The sequence below is a fragment of the Canis lupus genome, chromosome 1 (genome assembly GCF_011100685.1).
Source record: "Canis lupus familiaris isolate Mischka breed German Shepherd chromosome 1, alternate assembly UU_Cfam_GSD_1.0, whole genome shotgun sequence".
Taxonomy (NCBI): domain Eukaryota; kingdom Metazoa; phylum Chordata; class Mammalia; order Carnivora; family Canidae; genus Canis; species Canis lupus.
The window spans coordinates 524,551-551,600 of record NC_049222.1 but is presented as its reverse complement, the minus strand read 5'-3'; the positions used below and the strand labels follow the sequence as shown (position 1 = coordinate 551,600).

General features: G+C 43.2%; 1 protein-coding gene across 1 annotated transcript in view; it reads right to left on the bottom strand.

Annotated features, from left to right (window-relative positions):
• Window positions 1-15,590: 15,590 nt before the first annotated feature.
• PARD6G (par-6 family cell polarity regulator gamma) overlaps window positions 15,591-27,050 on the bottom strand; it is an 80,989-nt gene continuing 69,529 nt past the window's right edge. Inside the window, exon 3 of the mRNA XM_038525687.1 lies at window positions 15,591-18,246. Coding sequence (XP_038381615.1) covers window positions 17,414-18,246 — 833 coding nt within the window. The 3' untranslated portion in view covers window positions 15,591-17,413. The remainder of the gene's footprint in view (window positions 18,247-27,050) is intronic.

Sequence of the window (27,050 nt, the reverse complement as noted above, 5' to 3'; positions counted from 1 at the left end):
TCTTTGTGAACACTACTTTGACTTCTTCATCAGGTAAACTATCTCCATTTCATTAAGGTTATTTTCTAAAGGTTTATCTTGTTCTTTTGTTTAGAATGTATTCCTCTGTTTCCTCAGTTTACTTGATTCTTTGGTGCATTTCTTTCCTTTTTTAAAAAAAATTTTATTTGAGAGAGAGTGAGAGAGAGCAAGGGCATAGGCGGGGGGGCGGGGGTGGCGTTGAGCAGAGAGAAGCAGGCTCCCCGATGATCAGGGAGCCCAATGAGGGGCTTGATCCTGGGATTCTGGGATCATGACCTGAGCTGAAGGCAGATGTTTAACTGACTGAGCCACCCAGGCGCCCCTCTCTGTGTGTTTTTTTATATTAGAAGAAACAGCCATTTTTCTCCATTCTAAAGGAATGGCCTTCTGTGGGAGATGACCCTTCTTGTTCAAACTTGCCCTAGCTCTTTGTTGTCTCTAGAACCTTTGTGATTGTCCAAGCAGCCTATTTTAACAGCTCCCAGTTGTTGACGGTGCACCAGGGCCTGTCAGTGTTCCAGTGGGTGATATCTCTGTCAGCATCTAGATTCAGGCTGAATGGAAGCCAGCCACTCAGGCAGCAGCTTGTATGCAAATATGTACGGTCCTGTGGGATCACAAGCATAAGCCCTGTTGGCCACTAGAACAGATGATCTGGAGGTCCCCTGGCCTCTGTTCCCTGAGAGCAGCACTGGAGCTTCTAGATGTGTGCCAAATCTGAAGCATGCCCCTGAGGCTGAAGCCCCAGGACAAGCAAATAGGCCATTTTTACAGAGAAACTCAGGATATGTTCCAATCTGCTGTCTGCAGTGCCCTGGGGGTGGTAGGCTACCAAGAACAGCCTCTGTTGCAGCTCCAGGGAAGACCCAGGAGTGTAAGCCCCTTGGCCACCAGAGCCAGTCATTCAAGGGGGTGTCCAGGGTGGCCTCCACAAAAATTAGGACACTAGATGCACCAGCTGGAGCACGGCAGAGGGAGAGCATGAAGGTAGAATCCACCTTCCAAGCTCTCTAGGAGAGTTCATGGTCAACCCTTAGATGTATGTTTGATTAGAAGCCTGTTCCTCTGGCTGTGGCACTGAATAGCTTATAGGCCTCTTTCTCCAAAAGACTGAACTCTGGGCTCTGTTGCCTCTTACTCTGACCTGGGGGTGGTGGCTATTTGGGAGCTTGTTCTCCATTGGTTACAGGTCTAGGGGACCCGTGAGCATAAAGCCCCATGGAGCCAGGTGATGTAGAGGTGGTCCCTGGCAGCAGCTGCAGAAGCTGGGGTGCCAGAAAGGTATAAGCTCCCACCTGGGTGATCCCAGTGAGCTCCAGTGAGGCAGAGGAGAGTATACACTGGCCTCTGCTCCCCGAGAGCACCTCCGTAGCCCCCAGATGTGTGCGGAACTGGAGCCTGCCTCTTTCTTGGAGAGATGGAAGTAGGTTTCAGACTGCTGTCTGTTCAGTGACCTTGGGGAGGTATTTTGCCAACAGCTGTCTCTGATTTTTACAGTCCTATGGGCCCCCAAGCCCTCTGGCTTCGACAGCCAGACTTGACGGGTGTTCCTTGGCTGTAGCTGCAAGAACCAGGGCACCAGGTATGTGTAAAAGCTCCTCTCTGGGAAATACTATTATTGTGGAGTGTGGCAGAAGGGGAGCATAAACACGGTGCCTGCCATGCCTCTGTCCCCAGAGAACAGGCCAGGCCCTGGCCCCTCAGGCCAATGCTGTAGGATTAGCAAATGGATCTAAGGCACTTTTCACACTGCTGCTTCGCCCTGGCCCAGGGTGCTGAGTGGATGCGACCCCTGAGGAAGCATTTCTCCGGTTCTCTAGCACTCTGGGTCACCTGCCCCATTGTTTCTCAAAACCACGTTTTGAGGCTTTGTTCCTCCAGTGCAGCTCTTAGACTTTGGGGTGCTGATGCGGGGCAGAACACTTTGCTCATCAGGGAGAAGGTCTGGGTTTGTGAGTTCCCTCCCGATTGTGGGTCATTGCACTGGGGGTAGTGATTCTGGTGAAATCAAGACTTAGCCTCTCCTGCCTGCGGTGGTGTGGCTCTTGTTTGCAGATGTGAGGAAAATGAGTAGGTGCTCCACTCACTTCAGAGGCACTTGTTTTATGTGTGATGGTAGATTTGGCTCATCCATGGGTTTCAGTGGCTGTCCTGGGGCTCCGCAGGAGAACATCCTCTTGGTAGGAAGTTGTAACTAACAGTTCTGAGGCATGGGTTTGGCTACACTCTTCAGCCTTTTGCTGTATTTGTAACTTTTCTGTGAGATTTTTTTTTTTGAACTTCTAAAGCGTTCATACCTTTTCTTTTTTTAATATTTCATTTGACAGAGAGAGAGAGAGAAAGCAAGAGAGAGGGAGAGAGAGCGAGCACATAAGCAGAGGGAGGGGTAGAGGGAGAGTGAGAAGCAGACTCCCCCACTGAGCAGGGAGCTTGATGCAGAACTTGATCCCAAGACCCTGAGATCATGACCTGAGCCACCCAGGTGCCCCTGTTCATACTCTGTTCATTTCATTTCTAGCAATCTGACCTAAGCAAATAATCATAAACCCAAGCTAAGATTTAGGTACAAAGCTTACACACTTTTTGTAAATAACCCAATATCTATCTGGAAAATGGCAACTTAACCCAGGTACAGTTCCTATTTTGCAGCTAATTAATTAATTAATTAAAAATATGTTATTTATTTATTCACAGGAGACACAGAGAGAGAGAGAGAGACAGAGACATAGGCAGAGGGAGAAGCAGGTTCCCTGAAGGGAACCTGATGTGGGACTCGATTCTAGGACTCCGGGGTCACGACCTGAGCCGAAGGCAGACGCTCAACCACGGAGCCACCCAGGTGTCCCTGTAGCTATTTAAATACTGTTTTGGAACAATTTTTATTGCTTCAGGAAAATTCTTGTACTATATTACATGAGAAAGTAAGATGCATCTTGCTGGGTAGTGTCTCCATTACATATCTAGCATCTCTTGAGTTATATGTCTGATGACTTTCTTTTTTTTTTTTAATTTATTTTTTTATTGGTGTTCAATTTACCAACATACAGAATAACCCCCAGTGCCCGTCACCCAGTCACCCCCACCCCCCGCCCACTCCCCTTCCACCACTCCTAGTTTGTTTCCCAGAGTTAGCAGTCTTTATGTTCTGTCTCCCTTTCTGATATTTCCCACACATTTCTTCTCCCTTCCCTTATATCCCCTTTCACTATTATTTATATTCCCCAAATGAATGAGAACATATAATGTTTGTCCTTCTCCGACTGACTTACTTCACTCAGCATAATACCCTCCAGTTCCATCCACGTTGAAGCAAATGGTGGGTATTTGTCATTTCTAATAGCTGAGTAATATTCCATGGTATACATAAACCACATCTTCTTTATCCATTCATCTTTCGTTGGACACCGAGGCTCCTTCCACAGTTTGGCTATTGTGGCCATTGCTGCTATAAACATTGGGGTGCAGGTGTCCTGGTGTTTCATTGCATTTGTATCTTTGGGGTAAATCCCCAACACTGCAATTGCTGGGTCGTAGGGCAGGTCTATTTTTAACTCTTTGAGGAACCTCCACACAGTTTTCCAGAGTGGCTGCACCAGTTCACATTCCCACCAACAGTGTAAGAGGGTTCCCTTTTCTCCGCATCCTCTCCAACATTTGTTGTTTCCTGCCTTGTTAATTTTCCCCATTCTCACTGGTGTGAGGTGGTATCTCATTGTAGTTTTGATTTGTATTTCCCTGATGGCAAGTGATGCAGAGCATTTTCTCATGTGCATGTTGGCCATGTCTATGTCTTCCTCTGTGAGATTTCTCTTCATGTCTTTTGCCCATTTCATGATTGGATTGTTTGTTTCTTTGCTGTTGAGTTGAATAAATTCTTTATAGATCTTGGATACTAGCCCTTTATCTGATACGTCATTTGCAAATATCTTCTCCCATTCTGTAGGTTGTCTTTGAGTTTTGTTGACTGTATCCTTTGCTGTGCAAAAGCTTCTTATCTTGATGAAGTCCCAATAGTTCATTTTTGCTTTTGTTTCTTTTGCCTTTGTGGATGTATCTTGCAAGAAGTTACTGTGGCCGAGTTCAAAAAGGGTGTTGCCTGTGTTCTTCTCTAGGATTTTGATGGAATCTTGTCTCACATTTAGATCTTTCATCCATTTTGAGTTTATCTTTGTGTATGGTGCAAGAGAGTGGTCTAGTTTCATTCTTCTGCATGTGGCTGTCCAATTTTCCCAGCACCTTTTATTGAAGAGGCTGTCTTTCTTCCAATGGATAGTCTTTCCTCCTTTATCGAATATTAGTTGACCATAAAGTTCAGGGTCCACTTCTGGGTTCTCTATTCTGTTCCACTGATCTATGTGTCTGTTTTTGTGCCAGTACCACACTGTCTTGATGACCACAGCTTTGTAGTACAACCTGAAATCTGGCATTGTGATGCCCCCAGATATGGTTTTCTTTTTTAAAATTCCCCTGGCTATTCGGGGTCTTTTCTGATTCCACACAAATCTTAAAATAATTTGTTCTAACTCTCTGAAGAAAGTCCATGGTATTTTGATAGGGATTGCATTAAACGTGTACATTGTCCTGGGTAACATTGACATTTTCACAATATTAATTCTGCCAATCCATGAGCATGGAATATTTTTCCATCTCTTTGTGTCTTCCTCAGTTTCTTTCAGAAGTGTTCTATAGTTTTGAGGATATAGATCCTTTACATCTTTGGTGAGGTTTATTCCTAGGTATCTTATGCTTTTGGGTGCAATTGTAAATGGGATTGACTCCTTAATTTCTCTTTCTTCAGTCTCATTGTTAGTGTATAGAGATGCCACTGATTTCTGGGCATTGATTTTGTATCCTGCCACGCTACCAAATTGCTGTATGAGTTCTAGCAATCTTGGGGTGGAGACTTTTGGGTTTTCTATGTAGAGTATCATGTCATCGGCGAAGAGGGAGAGTTTGACTTCTTCTTTGCCAATTTGAATGCCTTTAATGTCTTTTTGTTGTCTGATTGCTGAGGCTAGGACTTCCAGTACTATGTTGAATAGCAGTGGTGAGAGTGGACATCCGTGTCTTGTTCCTGATCTTAGGGGAAAGGCTCCCAGTGCTTCCCCATTGAGAATGATATTTGCTGTGGGCTTTTCATAGATGGCTTTTATATGTTGAGGAATGTTCCCTCTATCCCTACACTCTGAAGAGTTTTGATCAGAAATGGAAGCTGTATTTTGTCAAATGCTTTCTCTGCATCTAATGAGAGGATCATATGGTTCTTGGTTTTTCTCTTGCTGATATGATGAATCACATTGATTGTTTTACGGGTGTTGAACCAGCCTTGTGTCCCAGGGATAAATCCTACTTGGTCATGGTGAATAATTTTCTTAATGTATTTAGGATCCTATTGGCCAGTATCTTGTTGAGAATTTTTGCATCCATGTTCATCAGGGATATTGGTCTGTAATTCTCCTTTTTGGTGGGGTCTTTGTCTGGTTTTGGAATTAAGGTGATGCTGGCCTCATAGAACGAATTTGGAAGTACTCCATCTCTTTCTATCTTTCCAAACAGCTTTAGGAGAATGGTATGGTTTCTTCTTTAAACGTTTGATAGAATTCCCCTGGGAAGCCATCTGGCCCTGGACTCTTGTGTCTTGGGAGGTTTTTGATGACTGCTTCAATTTCCTCCCTGGTTATTGGCCTGTTCAGGTTTTCTATTTCTTCCTGTTCCAGTTTTGGTAGTTTGTGGCTTTCCAGGAATGCGTCCATTTCTTCTAGATTGCCTAATTTATTGGTGTATAGCTGTTCATAATATGTTTTTAAAATCGTTTGTATTTTCCTTGGTGTTGGTAGTGATCTCTCCTTTCTCATTCATGATTTTATTAATTTGAGTCTTCTCTCTCTTCTTTTTAATAAGGCTGGCTAATGGTTTATCTATCTTATTAATTCTTTCAAAGAACCAACTCCTGGTTCTGTTGATCTGTTCCACAGTTCTTCTGGTCTCGATTTCGTGAGTTCTGCTCGAATCTTTATTAACTCCCTTCTTCTCCTGGGTGTAGGATCTATTTGTTGTTTTTTCTCTAGCTCCTTTATGTGTAAGGTTAGCTTTTGTATTTGAGTTCTTTCCAGTTTTTGAATGGATGCTTGTATTGCGATGTATTTCCCCCTTAGGACTGCTTTTGCTGCATCCCAAAGATTTTGAACGGTTGTATCTTCATTCTCATTAGTTTCCATGAATCTTTTTAATTCTTCCATAATTTCCTGGTTGACCCTTTCATCTTTTAGCAGGATGGTCCTTAACCTCCACGTGTTTGAGGTCCTTCCAAACTTCTTGTTGTGATTTAGTTCTAATTTCAAGGCATTATGGTCTGAGAATATGCAGGGGACGATCCCAATCTTTTGGTATCGGTTCAGACCCGATTTGTGACCCAATATGTGGTCTATTCTGGAGAAAGTTCCATGTGCACTTGAGAAGAATGTGTATTCAGTTGAGTTTGGATGTAAAGTTCTGTAGATATCTGTGAAATCCATCTGGTCCAGTGTATCATTTAAAGCTCTCGTTTCTTTGGAGATGTTGTGCTTAGAAGACCTATCGAGTATAGAAAGAGCTAGATTGAAGTCACCAAGTATAAGTGTATTATTATCTAAGTATTTCTTCACTTTGGTTAATAATTGATTTATATATTTGGTAGTTCCCGGATTCGGGGCATATATATTGAGGATTGTTAAGTCCTCTTGTTTGATAGATCCTTTAAGTATGATATAGTGTCCCTCTTCATCTCTTACTACAGTCTTCGGGGTAAATTTTAGTTTATCTGATATAAGGATGGCTACCCCTGCTTTCTTTTGAGGACCATTCGAATGGTAAATGGTTCTCCAACCTTTTATTTTCAGGCTGTAGGTGTCCTTCTGTCTAAAATGAGTCTCTTGTAGACAGCAAATAGATGGGTCCTGCTTTTTTATCCAGTCTGAAACCCTGCGCCTTTTGATGGGGTCATTAAGCCCGTTCACATTCAGAGTTACTATTGAGAGATATGAGTTTAGTGTCATCATGATATCTATTCAGTCCTTGTTTTTGTGGAATGTTCCACTGAACTTCTTCTTAAAGGGGAATTTTAAGAGTCCCCCTTAACATTTCTTGCAGAGCTGGTTTGGAGGTCACATATTCTTTTAGTTGCTGCCTGTCTTGGAAGCTCTTTATCTCTCCTTCCATTTTGAATGAGAGCCTTGCTGGATAAAGTATTCTTGGTTGCATGTTCTTTTCATTTAGAACCCTGAATACATCCTGCCAGCCCTTTCTGGCCTGCCAGGTCTCTGTGGAGAGGTCTGCTGTTACCCTAATACTCCTCCCCATCAAAGTCAGGGATTTCTTGTCTCTTGCTGCTTTAAGGATCTTCTCTTTATCTTTGGAATTTGCAAGCTTCACTATTAAATGTCGAGGTGTTGAACGGTTTTTATTGATTTTAGGGGGGGATCTCTCTATTTCCTGGATCTCTGAATGCCTGTTTCCCTTCCCAGATTAGGAAAGTTTTCAGCTAGAATTTGTTCAAATACATATTCTGGCCCTCTGTCCCTTTCGGCGCCCTCGGGAACACCAATTAAACGTAAGTTTTTCTTCCTCAGGCTGTCGTTTATTTCCCTTAATCTATCTTCATGGTCTTTTAATTGTTTGTCTCTTTTTTCCTGTTTCCCTCTTTGCTATCAACTTGTCTTCTATGTCACTCACTCGTTCTTCCACCTCGTTAACCCTCGTCGTTAGGACTTCTAGTTTGGATTGCATCTCATTCAATTGATTTTTAATTTCTGCCTGATTAGCTCTAAATTCTGCAGTCATGAAGTCTCTTGAGTCCTTTATGCTTTTTTCTAGAGCCACCAGTAGCTGTATAATAGTGCTTCTGAATTGGCTTTCTGACATTGAATTGTAATCCAGATTTTGTAACTCTGTGGGAGAGAGGACTGTTTCTGATTCTTTCTTTTGAGGTGAGGTTTTCCTTCTAGTCATTTTGCTCAGTGCAGAGTGGCCAAAGCAAGTTGTATTGGGAAAAGGAGAAAAAGAGAGGAGAGAAAGAAGGAAAGAAAAGAGAAAGAGAAAAAAAAAGGAAGAAAAAAAATGAAAAAAAAGAAGAAAAAAAGAAATAAAAAGAAAGAAAGGAAAAAAAGGGGTGGGGGAAGGAAACAAATCAAAAAGGAAAGCAAAACAAAACAAAACAAACAACAACAACAAAAAAAAAAGAAAAAAGAAAAAAGAACCACGGGGGAGTATCTTCTGATTCTGTATACTTTAAGTCCCTTGGCTTCCCCTGGAACTTGTCCGTCTCGCTGGTCTTCTGGGGAAGGGGCCTGTTGCGCTGATTTTCAGGTGTTAGCCCTTGGGGGAGCTGCTCTGCCCCCTGCCTGGTGCAGGGCTCAGTGGGGGTTGTTTACCCCGTGAGGCCCCAGGAGGAACAACCACAGTGGCAGCGGCCAGCTCTGGAGCCCTGGAGTCAGCTCCCGCAGTAAATACAGAGCTCTCAGCCTGCAAGGGCCTGGATGCTCTGGTGGCGGGGCCGCTGATCTGCTCAGCTCGGGGCAGGAGCGTCCTCGCTGTCCTGGGCCCTCCCGGCCTCTGCCTGTCCCGGGGGGAAGGCCGGATCCTGGGCTGTGTCCCGGCGCCCTGTGCTCCGGAGCCTGCGCTGGTGGATTCGCGCTCCCGGGCCGCGCAGCCCCCTCCGCGGAGCCACCACCCGAGCCCCCCCGAGCTGCTCCTGGAACCGCGCAGCCCCCTCCGCACGGAGCCTCTTCCTCTGCCCGAGCCCCCCCAGCTGCTCCCGCCCCGCAGCCCCCTCCGCGGAGCCGCCCCCGAGCCCCCCGAGCTGCTCCGGGCCCCGCCGTGCGTGCTGCAGCCCTTAGGGAGCTCGGCGCACTGTCCAGGCGCGCAGTTGCTCTGTTACTCTCCCGGGGAGCCCGAGGGCATCCCCGCCCTCCTGGGTCCTGCTCCAGCTCCCCGCGAGCCCCTTTCCCCCGGGAAGGTCGGTGCAGCTCCTGCTTCTCCGGGCCGCGGCTCTCCTGTCCTGGGGACACTCGCCCCGGCCTCAGCCCGGCTCCTCGCGGGGCCCCTCCCCCTCGGAGGCCTTTGTTTCTTTATTTCTTTTTTCCCCGTTTTCCTACCTTGATAGAAGCACGAACTCTTCTCACTGTAGCATTCCAGCTGGTCTCTCTTTAATTCTCAGGCCGAATTCATAGATTTTCAGGATAATTTGAAGGTTATCTAGGTAATTTGGTGGAGACAGGTGATTTGGAGACCCTACTCTTCCGCCATCGTGCCCCTCCTCCTGTCTGATGACTTTCAAGGAAGCCCCTGAACATCAACATGATTGTCTGCTGGGGTTACTGTGGGTGGTTTTCTTCTTTATGCACATGCTATTTTTCAGATTTTCCAGAATGAGAGCATATGTAATTTTTTTATTGAAAAGAAAAAAGTTTAAAAAACAGACATAATTTCACTGTCTCCCAGGAACCTTTCAGAGGCTTCAAAGGAGTCTGGGCACTTGAAGTCCTGTAAGCACATGGCAGTCCTAGGGCTTCTCTGTTACTGTCATTTGCTCTGTTTACTTTCCTTCTTTTTAAGTGAGAGATTCTGTATTTTTTCTGACTTCAGAATGGATTACTTGCATTTTTCTGAAAACCTCATTCCCAGATAACTGGTTTTCACGTTCATGCCTTACATTCTGTTTTGGTGTTGACCTGTGTGGATGTCTGTGCTGCTTTTCCTCAGGGGTTGTGTGCCTGCGATTCACACTTTCTGCAGCACTTTGTGGGTAGTTTGGGTTGGTGCACTTGGAGACAAGGAGGCAGGAAAAGGCTCTGAGAGTCAAAATTGTGGTTCGGTACGTGAAGACACCTGGTGTGAACTTCTGTACAAGCCTCACATTTCTCATGGCATTCCCAGGTTCCTGCCTGAACACCTAGAGGCCTGAGGGAGCTCAGGTGCAGGGAAGACTCCATGGGGCACCAAGTCTGCACCAGGTCTGGGCAGTGCAGGAATGTGAATCCTGAGTCAGAAAACCTTGCCTTTGTCTCAGCCACATATGACTGAGCGACTGGTTCAGCATGGCCGTGAGGCCATGTTCCCACCTTCTTTGGGGGTGTTAGGGCGTCCGGGTAGGATCATGTTGTGACCTAAGGGCTCCTGGCAGTGCACATAGGTATGAATAAAAAGTAAGCATCCGTAGAGGAAAAAGCAACTGCAGCTTGAAACCAAAGGTCTCTGTCCTGGGACGAAAGTCGTTTTCTCCCTCCAGCAGTGCTGGCTCCATGTAACCCTCCCTCCTCTGGATGATTAGTTTGAGGCCAAGATGGTTCATGTCAAGAAAAAAATCAGGTGTTCATTTTTATAGCTCCCTGGGGAAGGGAATTGGGAAAATGGCACTTGTTTCCTGGGCTGGAGAGACCAATGTTGAATCATTTTGTTTGCTTTTTATTAACATAATAGGGGTTATTCCATTCCTTGGGAAACATGGTTCATTAATGAAAAGTTCTCAATTCCTGAAAGTTCTCTTTTTATGAAGATAAAAGAGAAGAAAGCAAGATGAGGAAAGATAAAAGGGAAAAAGAGTTTGTATATTGACCTGGGGTGTCTTCCCGGCGGAGAAATACTGAGGACCTGGAGGGAAGGTGGGTGTACAGGTAGGGCAGAGAGTGTTCCTGCATGCTGGGAAGTCTGTGTTCAGGTCACTGGGGGTCACGTTACAGTCTCAATGCCAGTGTGTAACAGATGAGAGGAAAATCCCAGATGCTTGTTGGATGGGCTCTTGGTCATTATTGTCATTTGCTCCAAGGCAAATCCTGTAACTCTCTAGGCAACAATTGTTTTGGGGATTAGCCAATGGTTCTCAAGGTGTAATTCTTGGACTGGCAGGTTCCACATCATCTAGGAACTTGTTACAAATGAAAACTTTCAAGCCCTAGCCACAGATCTGCGTTTGAGCCTCTGGGGGTAGGTGAGCCAAGTGCTTTGGTTGATTCAGACATGGATGCCACACTCTGGGCTCAGGGTGTGGGAGCACCCTCCAGGCTGTTTTAGTGGGAAGTCTTGAAGTGTCTACTGAGTATCTTTTCTTCCTAGAAATTAGGAATCAGCTAAGCAGGTTTATACTTTCAATAGAAACAATGTATATTGAATATTTTTTCCAAGTTTTTATTCCAGTTCACAAATAGTGTTCCATTAGATTCAGGTGTAGAATTTAGTGGTGATTCATATGAAATATTTTTGTGCCTTTAGGGACTGGCCACTAGTTCAGCCTTTTTCTGTAATTTTAAGTTGAACTTTCAGACCACTGTGACTGATGTTTAGAGCTGCTACAAAAACCACAGCACACTAATTCCTGCTATGAATAAGTTTTCTCCAACAGAACAACCTGCTACCACCCAGTCTAGCAGCTATTTCTTTTCACGCAAGGACTAAAAGGGGGCCTTTCCCCCATATTTGGCTCATTCTTGCATCAGAGCTTTCATTCCTTCATTATAATCCCCATTTCACCTGTTTCTAGAGAACAGGTGTTCTTTAGTCCTTAAGGACTTTGCTCCTTACCTGGGCATTGGGGGAGGTTGTGGGGCAGCAGCCATGGGTCTAAATCGGGGTGGGGTGCTCAGTCCTTCTGTGCTTCCATGGAACGGAGCCTGACCACCTTGTTGCGAATGGCCTGGCTCACACAGTAATGTAGGTTCACATAGAGCTCAGGAACATAGGCATCCAAGATACTGGCTTCGGAAATGTCTGTGATGGTGGTAGCCTCCACTGTGTGCTGAATAACCAGCTCAGTAATGGCTGTGTCTCTGGGTCCACTGGGCGCAGCTGGTGTGGTGGATAGGCTTGCACAGCCCTGGCCCTCCTGGGCATGATCACTCTTCCTTCTTTTCCTGGTCATCTTGGAATCAAGGACCCCAGAAGTGCATCAGAGTTCTTAAGAAACATTTGATGGAGATGTGAAAATAACTTTATGGCCTTCTTTTGGAACACTTGTCTCAGATTTTTGCTAAACTGGATTTTTAAACAATCAGCATTTAAAAAATATTTAAATGCAATTTGCTAACATAGTATAACCCCTAGTGCTCATCCCATCACATGCCCTCCTCAGTGCCCATCACCCAGTTACCCCATCACCCCCCCACTTCCCCTTCCACGACCTTTTGTGTGTTTCCCAGAGTCAGGAGTCTCTCATGGTTTGTCTCCCTCTCTGATTTTTCCCACTTAGTTTCCCTCTTTCCCTTATAATCCCTTTCACTATTTTTTATATTCCCCGTATGAGTGAGACCATATAATGGTTGTCCTCCGATTGACTTATTTCACTCAGCATAATACCCTCCAGTTTCATCCACATTGAAGCAAATGGTGAGTATTCATCCTCTTTGATGGCTGAGGAATATTCCATTGTATCTATATATACCACATCTTCTTTATCCATTCATCTGTCAAAGAACATCGAGGCTCCTTCCACAGTTTGACTACTGTGGACATTGCTCCTATAAACATTGAGGTGCAGGTGTCTTGGCTTTCCACTGCATCTGAATCTTTGGGGTAAATCCCCAACAGTGCAATTGCTGGGTCATAGGGCAGATCTATTTTTAACTCTTTGAGGAACCTCCACACAGTTTTCCAGAGTGGCTGCACCAGTTCACATTCCCACCAACAGTGTAAGAGGGTTCTCTTTTCTCCACATCCTCTCCAACATTTGTTGTTTCCTGTCTTGTTAATTTTCACGATTCTCACTAGTATGAGATGGTATCTCATTGTGGTTTTGATTTGTATTTCCCTGATGGCAAGTGATATGGAGCATTTTCTCATGTGCTTGTTGGCCATGTGTATGTCTTCTTTGATGAAATTTCTGTTCATGTCTTTTGCCCATTTTATGATTGGATTGTTTGTTTCTTGGGTGTTGACTTTGATAAGTTCTTTATAGATCTTGGATACTAGCCCTTTATGTGATATGTCATTTCCAAATATCTTCTCCCATTCTGTAGGTTGTCTTTTAGTTTTGTTGATTGTTTCTTTTGCTGTGCAGAAGCTTTTTATCTTGATGAAATCCCAAGAGTTCATTTTTGATTTTGTTTCTCTTGCCTTCATGGATGTATCTTGCAAGAAGTTGCTGTGGCCAAGTTCAAAAAGGGTGTTGCCTGTGTTCTCCTCTAGGATTTTGATGGAATCTTGTCTCACATTTAGATCTTTCATCCATTTTTGAGTTTATCTTTGTGTCTGGTGTAAGAGAATGGTCTAGTTTCATTCTTCTGCACATGGCTATCCAATTTTCTCAGCACCATTTATTGAAGAGACTGTCTTTTTCCAGTGGACATTCTTTCCTCTTTTGCCAAATATTAGTTGACCATAGAGTTCAGGGCTCATTTCTGGGTTCTCTATTCTGTTTCATTGATCTATGTGTCTATTTTTGTGCCAGTACCACACTGTCTTGATGATCACAAGTTGTAGTACACCTTGAAATTTGGCATTGTGATGCCCCTGGTTACTCAAGGTCTTTTCTGGTTCCACAGAAATATTTTTTTTTTTTTTTAAGATTTTATTTATTTATTCATGAGAGAGACAGAGAAAGAGGCAGAGATACAGGCAGAAGGAGAAGTGGGCTCTGCACAGGGAGCCTAATGTGGGACTCGATCCCAGGACCCCGGGATCATGCCCTGAGCTGAAGGCAGATGCTCGCTCAACCATTGAGCCACCCAGGCATCCCTGGTTCCACACAAATCTTAAGATTATTTGTTCCAACTCTGTGAAGAAAGTCCATGGTATTTTGATAGGTATTGCATTGAATATGTACATTGCCCTGGGTAGCATAGACATTTTCACAATATTTATTCTTCCAATCCATGAGCATCAATACTTTTCCTCAGTTTCTCTCAGAAGAGTTCTGTAGTTTTTAGGGTATAGATCCTTTACCTCTTTGGTTAGGTTTATTCCTAGATATCTTATGCTTTTGGGTGCAATTGTAAATGGGATTGACTCCTTAATTTCTCTTTCTTCAGTCTCAGTGTATAGAAATGCCACTGATTTCTGGGCATTGATTTTGTATCCTGCCACACTGCTGAATTGCTGTATGAGTTCTAGCAATCTTGGGGCAGAGTCGTTTGGGTTTTCTATGTACAGTATCATGTCATCTGCAAAGAGGGAGAGTTTGACTTCTTCTTGGCCAGTTTGAATGCCTTTTATTTCTATTTGTCTGATTGGTGAGACTGGGACGTCTAGAACTATGTTGACTAACAGTGGTGAGAATGGGCATGCCTGTCGTGTTCCTGATCTTAGGGGAAAGGCTCTCAGTTTTTCCCCATTGAGAATGATATTCTCTGTGGACTTTTCATAAAGGGTTTTTATGATATTGAGAAATGTTTCCTTTATCCCTACACTTTGAATAGTTTTGATCAGGAATGGATGCTGTATTTTGTCACATGCTTTGTCTGTATCTACTGAGAGGATCATGTGGTTCGTGTCTTTTCTTTTACTGATGTGATCTCACACATCAATAGTTCTACGAGTGTTCAACCACCCTTGCAGCCCGGGAATAAATCCCACATGGTCGTGGTGAATAATCCTCTTTATGTACTGTTGGATCCTATTGGCTAGAATCTTAGAATTTTAACATCCATGTTCATCAGGGATATTAATCTGTAATTCTCCTTTCTGGTGGGGTCTTTGTCTGGTTTGGGGATCAAGGTAATGCTGACCTCATAGAATGAATTTGGAAGTATTCCTTCCATTTCTATCTTTTGAAATAGCCATAGTGGAATAAGTATTATTTCTTCTTTAAATGTTTGGTAGAATAACAATCAGCATTTTGAAGGTATCTTTGCAACTTGCCATGAGACCCACTGCCCATATATGATCACTTTGTCTAATACTGCAAGATGCTATGTAACTTGTGATTCATGGCTAGCCTCATTGCCCAGCTGACAGGCTGGCTCCTCTGAAGGGCAGCATAGGCCCTGGGGTTGACAATGTGGATTACCAGGTCAGGGAGATCTACATCTCTGCTCAGTGCCATCTCTTCAGACTGTGGAGGGACACTCCAGTTGTTTGAGTGTCCCCAGCTGTAAACTGTAAAGTCACTGACAGGGTTAAGTTGATGAATGCCTGTACAGAGCACATTTCTTCCAGGAGTTATTGGTGGTTGCTGATGTCACCAGAATGTCTGTAATGACTGAATGGGGAACTCATGCTGCTATGCATCGTACGTAATGTCAGGGTGAGAAAGGATGAATGGCAAATTTGCAAACCTGGGCATATTTAGGGAGAGATGTGTAGGAAGTATTTGGAAAACCTTTTTCAAAAGGACTTAAAAAGAAGTTTCTAGATCTAAGATGCATCCATCTCCCATCAAATACAACTATAATTTCATTATTTGAAATGACCTACACATGCTTGTGTTTGAGTCCATTTTCTCTCTGCAAAATGGGGATAATGCTATTGGCTACGTGTGATGATTAAGTGGAAACATATGGCACAGGATAGGCTCTTGCTAAATAGCATTCCATTCTGAGGGATGAGTTTCTGCTCATCACCAACACTGCTAACCTCTCCAACATTTAGAACACAAGTGAAAAATATTAAATGCAAAGAAAAAGTTTTTATTCTTTGATATATAAAACCAAGAAAACTTTAATGTGTAATACAACATAGTATTTTTGTTTTGTTTTGTTTTAAAAAGAAAATGGCAGAAGATATGGTACAAAAATACACTGAAGCAGCTGTTCCAAGAAATTCAGAATCCCTAAAATTATGAACAACAGCATACAAGTCTGAGGAGGCTTCTTTTTTTTTTCTTTAAAAAATTATTCACATTTACTTAATTTAAAACATGGTAAGAAATATAACGTTCCTTCTTGGTAACAGATCCAGTTACTCAACAAGATATTCAATAACCAGCAATAACTTAGTAAAAGAACATTTCATTTCTGATAGTAAGTAGCACTAGAGTTTTGGTTCTATACTTATTGTAGTAAGAAAAAACCCACTTCTGACTGCTTAGGTGCCAAAAAAGATGCTCATACAGTTCACTGGAGCCCGTAAGTTTGGGTGCATTTGGACTCTCTGCCTAGACCTCAAAGGGAGAGCATCTCTGGTCCTCCCTTTGCTTAGGAATAAAACCAACAGTGATCCCGGTATACAAATAATAACATCAAACATAGGTGCAGGAGACCACAACTACTCAATAAAAGCTATTTCTGCCCAATAAATAGTTTCCAAAAGAAAATTAATTTGCTTTTACACTTAACGAATTCAGGAAAAATGGAGATGTTGACATAGGGTTTTCCCGTTTGTTAGCAGCAGGACAGTTCTGCCACCGACCAGCAGGGGTTGCTGTGCCACAGGAGAAGCATTGCCTGGAAAGGCATCCTAGAAAAATATTTTTACCTGTATTTATATGAAAGCTTTGTTTGGTCAGAGTTCTCGAAGTATAAGTGTAATATTTTCTCCTCGACAGTGGACTCAAACAAAATACACTTCATGTAAAACTGGGTCAAACATGAATAAATCTTTAAAATTACTGAATATATAAAATATTTCTGGAAGATCAAAAAGGAAGTGACAGTGAATTTAATGTGTTAAAAATAATTAATTTTCATGTGACTTGTAATTTAAAAACAGAGATAAGAGAAACTATACAACCAAATGACAGCTTTTAAAGGCGTATCTGGGGTTTGTGGTAGGTGGATCCATCCTTTCTGCTGACAATATTTCAAAAATTGCCCTCAATCAGTCTACAAGACTAGTTTTTATCTATATTGGCTTTTGGTCAGAGAAGTATTGCTGAGCATACAGTGCCATCCAGCAGAGGTGGCGTTTGCCCTCAGAGGCTGAAGACAAGCCGCCTCTGACCACCTGCAGGCACTGCCGGACTGTTTCACACCAGGTCTTTTTTCCAGGGATGTCTGAGAGTTCGACACCCACTGGGCTATCTGAAATAGAGCTGTAAATAATGTGAAAATTTGAGATTCATTGTTTATAGTCCTACCTGTTAAAGGTTTGGTATGTATTGTTAGAAACCAGTCTCTGCAAGTCAGCTGGAGCACAGTAAAAACAGTGCTGACTCGACAGGTTGTTTTTGCACAAGTCACGTTAAAAACACAAATTCGACTGTATTTAAAAAGTAATTTTAAAGCTTCATTTATAAAAGTATCTTTAAAAATTTCTGAATGAAATCTTTTCTGCACGCAGTCAGATCCTTTCTGCCATTTCGGGAAAGGGCCGGGACCGACCTCGGCAGGACGCAGACCGCAAATGAGTGCGTGTGATGTTCTACGCAAAAGTTCTGTAAAAATAGCATCTGTATTTTCTGTCGGCAGGTTTGAATAAAGCGAGCCCGGGGTGCGGGCCAGGAGGCGGGATGGACGAAGAGCCGGGTGGCGGGCTGCCGGGCGGCGCGGGCCTACAGCGTGACCGCCGGGCCGTGCTCCTCCACCGCCCCCGGGGGCAGCGGCAGGGCCAGGCTGTGGCGCGGGTCTGCGCGCAGCGAGCTGAGCAGCCGGTGCGCCGGGCCCTCCCTGCCCAGCCCGGGGCCTGCGCCGTTGACCCGCGCCTGGCTGCCCGGCGGGGGCGGCGGGGGCGGCGGGGGCAGCCTGGGCACCGGCCGCGGCCCCAGCACGCCCTCCAGCACCACGTCGGGCTCGTCGTCGCTGTCCACGTCGTCGGGCTGCAGGCGCAGCAGGGCGGGGGCCGCGGGCAGGCTGTGGCGGCTGGCCCCGCTGTCCGAGGAGCGGCCCGAGCCGCCCGCCACGCGGCTGCCGCGCACCACGTTGTTCCTCTGGTTGGCCGGCTTGACCGTGACGATGAGGTTGTGGCTGTTGGCGATCATCATGTCCGTGACCTGGTCCAGCGTCTTCCCCGCCACCTCGATGCCGTTCACCTCCAGGACCTCGTCATCCACGGCCAGCAACCCGGTGCTCTCGGCCAGGCCGCCGGGCACCATGCGCGAGATGAAGATGCCAGGCACCTTCTCCAGGCCCTGCGGGGCCACGCGCACGCTCGTGCCATCGCGGATGTAGAAACCCAGCGGCTTCTGGCAGCCGTGCCTGTACAGCCTCACGCGGCGGTGCGTCTCGGGCAAGATGTCCACGTCGATGATGGAGGACACCGGGCGGAAGTCGTGCGGCAGGCCGATGTGCAGGTGCGTCCGCCGGCGGGGGCCGTCCTCACGCAGTGCCAGTGCCTTCCTGCGGCGGGACAGCGAGCCAGCCCCGAAGCTGCCATGCTCGGCCTCCTCTGAAACAGCAGAGGGGACGATCAGGATGGGGCACAGTAGTGGAGGGTGGGGGCCCTGGGCCCGCCTCTCTGCTGCCCACCTGTTGGCTGGGCCCCGGGCTGCCAAACTCCCAGGCACTGAGCACCACAGTTACCTCTGGCTTCCATGGACTCCCAGGACTCTCACCCACATGCCTAGCAGGTCTCAGCCGCCAGGATGCTATGGAGGGACTTCCTGAGTTGTTTCACTGAGTCCGCAGTGATCCTGGCATCACTTGAGCTGGCCCAAGAGTTCAAGTCCAATCCCTAAAGTTAGCTCTCTGCAAATCTCCAGAACCACCCACAGGCAGTCGACAAAATGAATGAAAGGTGGAGAGGAAGAAACAAGAAACTGCAATAGATGGAAAGTTTAAGTGCCTGATTGGACTTTGGGAGGAGGGCAGCTCAGGGAGCGCCAGGACTCTCCCCGACCTCAGCGACCACTGCAGGGGCAGAATCTGGCTGATGGGACTATTTTGGGATAGTGGAGTCTGCTGAAGGATTCCAACTGTCCAGCAGAAGGAGCCAGTTCTGGTCTATTCTAGCTTGGAGCACAGGGGCAGCTACTCAGCCCTGCAGCAGGCAGCTGTGCATGTGTTTCAGGAGCCGCCTGCTGACGCCAGGTCAGCAGGAAGGACCCTTTCCTTCCAAGAGCAGAGTCTGTGCTCTGACTTCACAGGTGCAGATACAGAGGCTGCGGCCACTGCTGTCGCTGCTCTGGCTCCAGCTTGCGTGACTGCAATGGCACTGAGAGGGCGGGTGCCCCCTGATGCCCCTGTGGTTTCTCACTTTTCCCCTTTGGGGAGCCACACATTAGGACATTCAGAAACAGCTGCACACGTGGGAAATTAGGACGGATGGTGCCTGCCCAAGGGAAGGCTCAGAGAAGACCCCAGAAGACACTGAGCTTGCACCTTGGGCTGATCCTCAGCACAGAGGCAGCCTGCCACCATCCAAAGAATGATGACAACAAAACAGCAAAGCCTGGGAAAGGGGGGTGGGGAAGGGGAGTCTGATTTCCAGAGTCACCACATCAGGAGATTCGAATGTGCCATGTTCAGCCAAAAAATCACAAGGCACAGGGAGTTTGGCCCATTGAAAGGAAAAAGGGAATTCTACAGAATCTGTCCCTAAAAAAGACCTGATGTCAGATCTACTGGTCAGACATTAACATGAATGCCCTGAGACCGTGGGGCTGAGAGTAGAGGAGTCTGAGCTCACCTCCCCCCACGGACACACAAGGCATCCACCACACAGAAGGCAACTCAACCCGAGAACCTGAGGCTAGCAGGACAACTCTTCCACAGCCAAGGACAGAAAGAAAAAGCCACACCAAGAAGGGCAGGAGGGGCAAAGACAGGAAGCAAATTCCTGGCACATGACCCACATGCAGGATGGCTATCACAGTTGCAGAGGTCCTCCCTGAGGACTGATGGCATCAAACCCCCAGGGTGACCCTGTACGAGGAAGATGAGCCCTCCTGATGTCTAGCTTTGAAAATCAGCAAGGCTCAACCCCGGGAGCTTTGAAAACTAGTGGAGCCTAACTCCAGGAGAGCAGGGCTGCTTTTGGAAGGCTAGTGTACTGTATCACTTGGCTTCAGAGCCAGTACAGAGGCAGCAGTCTGAGAAGTGCCTGGAGTATACGTAAGGGAAACTTACTGACAGATTTTAGGGCATGTGTTGCAGGGGCAGGAATCTGCAGGTGCTTTCTTTGGGAATGGAAGTGCTGATGGACACTACTGTTTTGCCCTCTTTCAGCCTAGCTGGCCAGGCACCACTACTGGCACTCTCCATCTAACGTGCTGGTCCTGCTTGCCTGGCCTTGGCAGGCACTCCTCCATCTGCCACACCCAGGGGGTAGCCCCAGCTGGGACGGACACTGCTGCACAGGGACTCCTGGCCCCAGGATGGGGGACAGCTCCCCCTACCAACATACTCCCAGCAGCCCACCCAGGGGACAACCCTGAAGCACATGCTTCTGATGACCAGAGGGGACTATGGCCCCAAAAGACATCTTTTGTGTGAGTCTATCACTTCAAGACCAGGAGACATAGCTGATGGATCTAATACATAGAAATAAACACAGAATCAGACAAAACCTCCGAAAAGGACCTAAGGAAATGAAGATAAACCACCTTCCTACTTGATAAAGAATTCAAAGTAATGGTCATAAAGATACCCACCAGACTTGAAAAAAAGAGTAGATGAACTCTGAGAACTTTAGTAATGAGAGAGTATTAAAAAAGTTGAATCCAATAAGTATAATGAAAATTATATCAGAGAAAACAAATAGCAGATTTGAGGATGCAGAATGGATCAATCAATGGTCTGGAAGACAGTCATGGAAAGCACCCATGCTGAACAACAACAAAAGGAAAAAATTAAATGATGAGACAGGTTAAGGGCTAAGTGTTTAAGATTCATGGGACAGGGGTCTTAGAGGGAGAGGAGATAGAGAAAGGTATAGAAAACCTATTTGAAGAAATAATAACTGAAAACTTCCCTAACCTGAAGAAGGAAAGGGATCTAGGTCCAGGAAACAGAGAGATCCCCAAAAAGATGAACCCAAGGAGTTACATACCAAGACATATGATAATTAGAATGTCAATGTTAAACAGAGAATCTTAAAAGCAAGCAAGAGAAAAGCTACTAGCTACGTAAAAAGGAAAGCCTATTAGACTGTCAGTTGATATTTCAGCAGAAACTTTGCAGGGAGGAGTAATAGGTTATAGTCAAAGTGCTGAAAGGAAAAAACCCTACAAGAAGAACATTCTGTCCAGCAGGGCTATCATTCAGTACTGAAGGAGAGATGGAGTTTCCCTGACAAACAAAAATTAAGAATTCCTAACTACTAAGCTGGCCTTATAAGAAACATTAAAGGGACTTCTATAAGTGGAAAAGAGAAGGCCATAACTAGAAGTACAAAAATTATGAAAGGGAAAAATTTCACAGATAAAAAGCAAAAACATAGTAAATGTAGTATAATTAATATACTCATTAAGAGTTACAAAACTAGTATGAATATTAACAAGCAAAAGTGGTAAAATAAATTATATCTATAAAACTTGGGGATACACAAAATAAAGTAAAATACATCATGTCCATAAATTATTTTTTAGAGTGCTTTTGACTTAATATAGATTGCTGTATATATGCTATACATATATCATGAATCTCATGATAACCACAAGCCAAAAACCAATAAATAGATACACAAAAAATAGAGAGGAATCCAAGCATAACACTGAAGAAAGTCATCAAATCACAAGGGAAGAGAACAAGAGAAGAAGAGAGGAACAGAATTATATCAGAAAACAGTGAACAAAATGGCAATAATTACATAACCTATTGATAATTTAATGCTCCAATCAAAAGACATGGGGTAAATGGATCTATAAACAAGATCCATCTATATGCTGTCTGTAAGAGACTCACCTTAGATCTAAAGACATACACAGATAAAAAGAGAAGGGATGGAAAAAGATATTCCATGCTAATGAAGAAAAAAAAAAAAGCAACTGGGATAGCAATACTTATATTGAACAGACTAGACTTTGAAATAAAGACTATAACGAGACAAAGAAGGGCATCGCATAATGATAAAAGGACCAGTCCAACAAGAGGATATAACAATCACAAACATGCATGCAACCTGAAGCAACTAAATACATAAAGCAACTACCAACATTCTAAAGGGATAAACTAATAATAATAGTAGGAGACTTTAGCACTTCACTTGCATCAATGGATAGATATTCCAGACAGAAAAATCAATAAAGAAACAGTGGCTGTAAATGACACATTAGACCAGATGGACCTAACAGATATATGTAGAACATTCCATCCCAAAGCAAAAGAATATACATTCTTATCAACCACATGTGGTGCATACTCCAGGACAGATCATATTTGGTCACAAAACAAGTCTCAATAAATTTAAGAAGATTGAAATCATATCAAGCACCTTTTGTGACCACAATGGTATTACTAGAAATCAAATGCAAGAAAATGGAAGAAGCCACACACATGTCAAGGCTAAGTAACATGCTACAAAGGATCAACAAAGAAATCAAGCGAAATAAAAGTTCCTGGAGACAAATGAAAATGGAAACACAGTAGTTGAAATTCTTTAGGATGCAGCACAAGCAGTTCTAAGAGGGAAGTTTATAGATACGCCTACCTCAAGAAACAAGAAAAGTCTCAATCTAACCTTACACCTAAAAAAGACTATTAAAAAACCTAAAGCCCAAAGTTAGCAAAGGAAGTAATAAAAGATCAGAGTGAAAATAAATGAAGTAGAGACCAAAAAGATAATAGAAAAGATCAATGAGGGGGTCCCTGGGTGCCTCAGCGGTTTAGCGCCTGCCTTCGACCCAGGGCATGATCCTGGAGATCCAGGATCGAGTCCCACATCGGGCCCCCTGCATGGAGCCTGCTTCTCCTTCTGCCTGTGTCTCTGCCTCTCTCTCTGTCTCGCATGAATAAGTAAAGTCTTTTTGAAAAAAAAAGATCAATAAAACTAAGAGCTGGTTCTTTGATAAGATTTAAAAAATCGATAAACCTTTAGCCAGACTCATTAAGAAGAAAAGACGACTCATGTAAATAAAATCAGAAATGAGAGAATTTAAAACTGACATCACAGAAATCCAAAAAATTACAAGAGATTGCTATGGAAAATTATATACCAACAAATTGGACAACCTAGAAGAAATGGATAAATTCCTAGAATCTTCAAAGACTGAATCAGGAAGAAATAGAAAATCTGAACAGACTGCTACTAATGAAACTGAATTGATAATCAAAACCCTGGAAAAAAAAAAGTGCAGGGCCAGATGGCACAGGTGAATTCCACTAAACATGTAAAGAAGAGCTAAAACCTGTCCTTCACAAGCTCTTCCAAAAAATAGAAGAGGAAGGAAAACTTCAAAATTCATTCTTCAAGGCCAGCATTACCCTAATGCCAAAACCAAAGACACTACAAAAAAAGAAAATCAGAGACCAATGTCTCTGATGAACATAGATGTGAAAATATTCAACAAAATATTAGCAAACCAAATCAACAACACATTAAAAGGATCAAGTGGGATTCATTTCAGAGATGCATGGAAGGTTTGGGATCTGCAAATCAATCAATATGATGACCACATTAGCAAAATGAAGGATAAAAATCCTATGATCACCTTAATGGATGCAGAAAAAGCATTTGGCAAAGTCCAACATCTGCTTATGATAAAAATTCTCAACAAAGTGGGTGTAGGGAATATACCTCAACATATTAAAGGCTATATATGACAACCCACAGCTTACATTATACTCAATAGTGAAAAGCTGAAAGCTTTTCCTCTAAGATCAGAAATAAGTCAAGGGTGTCCACTTACCAGATTCATTCAACATGGTACTGGAGGTCTCAGATGGAGCAGTCAGACCAAAAAATGAAGTAAGGGGCATCCAAATTGTGAAGGAAGAAGTAAAACTATCACTATTTGCAGACTACAAGATAATATATATAGAAAACCCTAAGGACTCCACAAAAAAACTATTAGAATAAATGAATTCAATAAAGTTGCAAGATACAAAATCAATATGCAGGAATCTATCAGGTTTTTATACACTAATAACAAACTAGCAGGAAGGGAAATTAAGAAAATAATCCCATTTACAGTTGCAGCACAAAGAATAAAAAACCTAGGCAAAAACTTAGCCAAGAAGGTGAAATACCTATACACTGACAACTCTAAGACACTGATGAAAGAAACTGAAGAAGACACAAATGAATAAATGAAAGATATTCCATGCTCATTGATAGGAAGAATTAATATTGTTAAAATGTCCATACTACCTAAAACAATCTATAGGTTCAATGCAATCCCTATTAAAATTCCAATGGCATTTTTCACAGAAATAGAACAAACAACCCTAAAATTTGTATGGAATCCCAAAAGACCCCAAATAGCCAAAGCAATCTTGAGAAAGAAGAACAAAGCTGGAGGCATCATGCTCCCTGATTTCAAACTAGATTACAAAGCTCTAGTAAACTAAACTGTATGGTTTTGTCATAAGAATAGACACATAAACCAAAAAACCAGAGTAGAGAGCCCAGAAATAAACCCACACATATACGGTCAACTAATGACAAAAGAGACAAGAATATATACTAGGTAAAGGATACTCTCTTCAATAAATAGGCCAAGAAAACTGGGCAGCCATATGCAACAGAATGAAACTAGAGTACGATCTTATACACAAAAGTTAACAAAAACACTAATTTGAAAAGATATAGGCACCCATATGTTTATTGCAGCATTATTTACAATAGCCAAGGTGGAAGCAACCCAAGTGTCCATGATGGATAAATGGATAAAGATGTGCTGTATATACATACAACAGAATATTACTTAACTATAAAAAGAATGAAACCTTGCTATTTGTAACCATGTGGATGGATCTTGAGTGTATTATGCTAAGTGAAATAAATCAGAGAGACACAAACACTGTATGATTTCACTTGCATGTCGAATCTAAAAAGAAACCAAAACCCCCAAAATCAATAACAATAACAACAGCACCAGAAAGAGTCCTAAAATACAGAGAAAAAACTGGTGGTTGCCAGAGGGAAGAGGGGTAGGGGACAGGGTGAAAGAGGTGAAGGAGATTAGGATTATAAACCTCTAGGTATAAAGTAAGTAACACTGATGAAAAGTACAGTGTAGGGAATATAGTCAATAATACTGATAACTTTTTATAATAACAGATGGTAATTACACTTATTGTGGTGACCATTTAATAATGCATATAATTGTTGAGCAACTGTCATATGCCTGAAAATATAATGCAACTATTCTCTAAAATCACTAGGGAGATTCATGGTATGAATAGGTAGAAGGAATCAGGGAACCTGGAACTTGGCAACAAAAGTTATCTTGTCTGAGGAACAGAGAAAAAAGTTTGAAGAACAGTTAATAGAACTGAAAGAAACTTTGAGACACCATTTAGGAAACCAACATGTGCATCATGGGACTCTCAGAAGGAGAAAAGGGGGAAGAGGGAATAGTGGAAGAAATAATGCCCAAAAACTTCCCAAATTTGATGAAATGCATGAATATAAACATCCAACAAACTCAGCGAACTCTAAGATGAACTCAGATCCACACCTAGACAATTACAATCAAACTTTACAAAGACTCTTGAAAGCAGCGAGAGGGGAGTCACCATATATGAGGAGCCTCATCAGATGATCATTAATTTCTCATTAACATTTCTCATCAGAAACTGGTGGCCTGGAGGCAGTGGGCTAATATACTCAAAGAACTAAAAGGGAAAAACTGTCAACCAAGAATCCTGTATCCAGCACACTGTTTTTGCAAAGTGAGGGAGAAATTCACACATTCCCAGATAAATGAAAGCTGAGAGAGTCTGTATCTAGACCTGTTGGGCAAGAAATGCTCAAGGGAGTCCTGCAGGTGAAATGAAAGGCAACTAGACAGTAACTTGAAGCCATGTGAGAAATAAAGATCCAAATCAAGGTAAGTCCATGGGCTATTACAAAAGCTATTATTGTAACAACAGCCTGTAGCTGCTCTTACTGTTACCACATGGTTTAGACTAATATATTTAAAGGATAAACATTATTTGTCTAAAAGCTGGTATTATTGTAACTTTGGTTTGTAATTTCAAATCTTGTCTTCTACATAACATAAAAGACTAATACATTTACAAGAATTATCAGTTTATGTTTCTGGTCATGCAATGTATAAAAATGTAACTGTGACAACAACTACAAGAGATGGGGGTTGTAGAACTGTTATGCTTTGTTACTTAAATTCTGTTGCTATAAGTTAAGTTTAGAATGTTATATCCATAAGAAGTTCGATGTAATCTCCATGGTAACCACCAAGAAAACAGCTACAGAACAGACACAAAGGAAATTAAGGGATTTAAATATTTCACTACAAAAAATTTAACTGAAAAGAAGAGAGGAATGCAGACAATGAGGGAGGAAAGAGGTATCGGGTGTATAGAAAACAAACAGCACAAGGACAGAAGTAAGTCCCTTCTTACCAGCACTTTATATGTAAATGAATTAAGCTCTCAAATCAAAGAACAGATTGGGATAATAATGAAAACACATGATCCAACAATATGCTGTCAACAAGAGACTCACTTTTGGCCCAATGACACAAACAGAAAGTGAACAAATGGAAAAAGAGGTTCCATGAAAATAGTAACCTTTGGAATGGCTCTACTAATGTCAGACAAAAAGACTCCAAATAAAAAAGTTACTCAAGACAAAGGACATTATATACTAATAAAGTGCTCAGTGGAGCAAGATAATAATAATTACAAACATTTACACACCTAGTGACAGACCATCAAAATATATGAGGCAAATCCCGACAGAACTGAAGGCAGAAACAGTTCTAGAGTAACAACTGGAGACTTCAGTGCTCCTCTCATAATAATGGATACAAAAACCAGATGAGAGAAGTAGGCAAATAGAGGACTTAATGCAATAAGCCAAGTGGCTTTAATACATACGTGTAGAACCCTCCACCCAGCAAGAAGAGCATACTCGATTTTCTCAAGTGCACACATGTGACACTTTCCAAAACAGACCAAATGTCAGGCTACAGATTAAGCCTCAATAGATGTTAAAAGATATCTTGTATGCATGGTATCTTCTCTGACCACAACATGACAAAGTAAAAATCAGTAACAGAGAACTGGAAAATTCACAGAAATGTGAAAACTAAACACCACTTTATAACAACAAATGGATCAAAGAAG